General features: G+C 41.2%; 1 protein-coding gene across 1 annotated transcript in view; it reads right to left on the bottom strand. All coding sequences in view use genetic code 11, as the record gives it.

Annotated features, from left to right (window-relative positions):
- Window positions 1-597: 597 nt before the first annotated feature.
- EGR_06307 (hypothetical protein) overlaps window positions 598-1,480 on the bottom strand; it is a gene marked incomplete at both ends in the record, with an annotated part of 7,095 nt that continues 6,212 nt past the window's right edge. Inside the window, 3 exons of the mRNA XM_024495556.1 lie at window positions 598-729; window positions 804-842; window positions 863-1,087. Of these exons, the coding sequence (XP_024350079.1) occupies window positions 598-729; window positions 804-842; window positions 863-1,087 (396 nt within the window). The remainder of the gene's footprint in view (window positions 730-803; window positions 843-862; window positions 1,088-1,480) is intronic.

Below are 1,480 nucleotides of genomic sequence, written 5' to 3'. Positions count from 1 at the left end.
TCAACGAACAAGGGAAGACAGGACGTCATGGTACTCCTTGGGAACATGGAAGGAGTTGTGAGTAAGGAGTGGCATAGGCTGCAGTAGCTGAGAAGAGACACGGTGCCCAGTAGTCAATGAGACGAGAGCAGCGTCTGCAACGGCATCGAGGAGGACCACGCTTCCACGCCCAACTTATCTCGAAGGTGCCACTATTCGTTGCTCTGATTCTAGAAGGACCCGACATTAGCACTACCTCATTAACAGACGGCGTCCATACCAGCTGCATGGGATAGTAGAAAGTGCTTACCCCCAAAGCATCTTTAAATGTTCGTCCACGTCTGCCGATGATTTGGATTTCTCAAACAGACCACGATTTCAAGAGTATTTGACTATTTGAAGGCCTAATGTGCAAGTGAAGGTGAGAAAAGCGCACTACTGAGAACGAAAGAGGAGTCTATTAGGTTCCAGGGGCACAAAAAGGAACGTTTTAAAAAGCACTGTAATTCTAGAACAAACTGATTTGCGTAGAGGCAAGGTTAAGTTGCATAAAAGGTACTACATGAAAACGTGAGACAAACTTACGACCTAACGCCAGCTGCTGCAGTCCCATTTTCCTCAAGGGAAAGAACCCCCAAATATACTTTGAAAAATCACTTCCAGGATGCTTTCGCCCTCTCCACCTTTCACCAACGAAGAATGCGTTCCAAAAGTTAACTGCATTTTGCATTTCACAACACCTTCATTCCTCTGACAAATCGAACATTTGTCACAATTATGCACATTCGCTTTAACACGGAAATTAAAAATCTGAAATCACTCACCTTCATCTCCTGAATCCTGCTCTGACCCTCAAGTTGCATCTAGCCATGATTATTCACACCACTTGCTGAAACATTTTTAATCCCTTGACAAAGCAACTGCAATCATACCGAATGTTCATTTGTCCACTGAGCACACGGGGCTGACCATGAGCCTCCACCCTCAAGGAGTTCATTGTAATGGTGCTTTTACAGAATGAATGACTTGGACGACTGCCTTTCGCACGTTTGGCTCGATATTTACGGTCAGAATCCATTCGGGCCATGAACAGGTATAAAACAGCACACTAAGACAACTTTTAATGTACCGCCTCTGACTTTCGAGGTTATTGGCCGATTCGAGAGCACTGATTATTATTAGCGACCCATTTACTTATCATTTTCAAATAAGACTTTAGAACAAATTACCCTAAACAATTTAATTGATTTTTTACGGAATTTGATACCGCATACAAATCTGTTACCGCAAAAATTTTATGAACTATACGTCCTACCAATTTATTATCAATTTTAATGCAAATCTTACAACTTACAATCTGCATAGTATTAGTACCATCTTCGTATTGTATGTAATTCAATTTTCTGAAATGCTAGAATAACTTTCCAATGCGAAGATTTTGATCTATTTTTACGTTTCTAATTTAGAGCACTTTCATTCTGTGCTTAGAGGGAAACAAAAA

Source organism: Echinococcus granulosus, assembly GCF_000524195.1.
Source record: "Echinococcus granulosus chromosome Unknown EG_S00054, whole genome shotgun sequence".
Lineage (NCBI taxonomy): Eukaryota > Metazoa > Platyhelminthes > Cestoda > Cyclophyllidea > Taeniidae > Echinococcus > Echinococcus granulosus.
The sequence above is the reverse complement of the archived record's forward strand: the minus strand, read 5'-3'. Positions and strand labels throughout refer to the sequence as shown.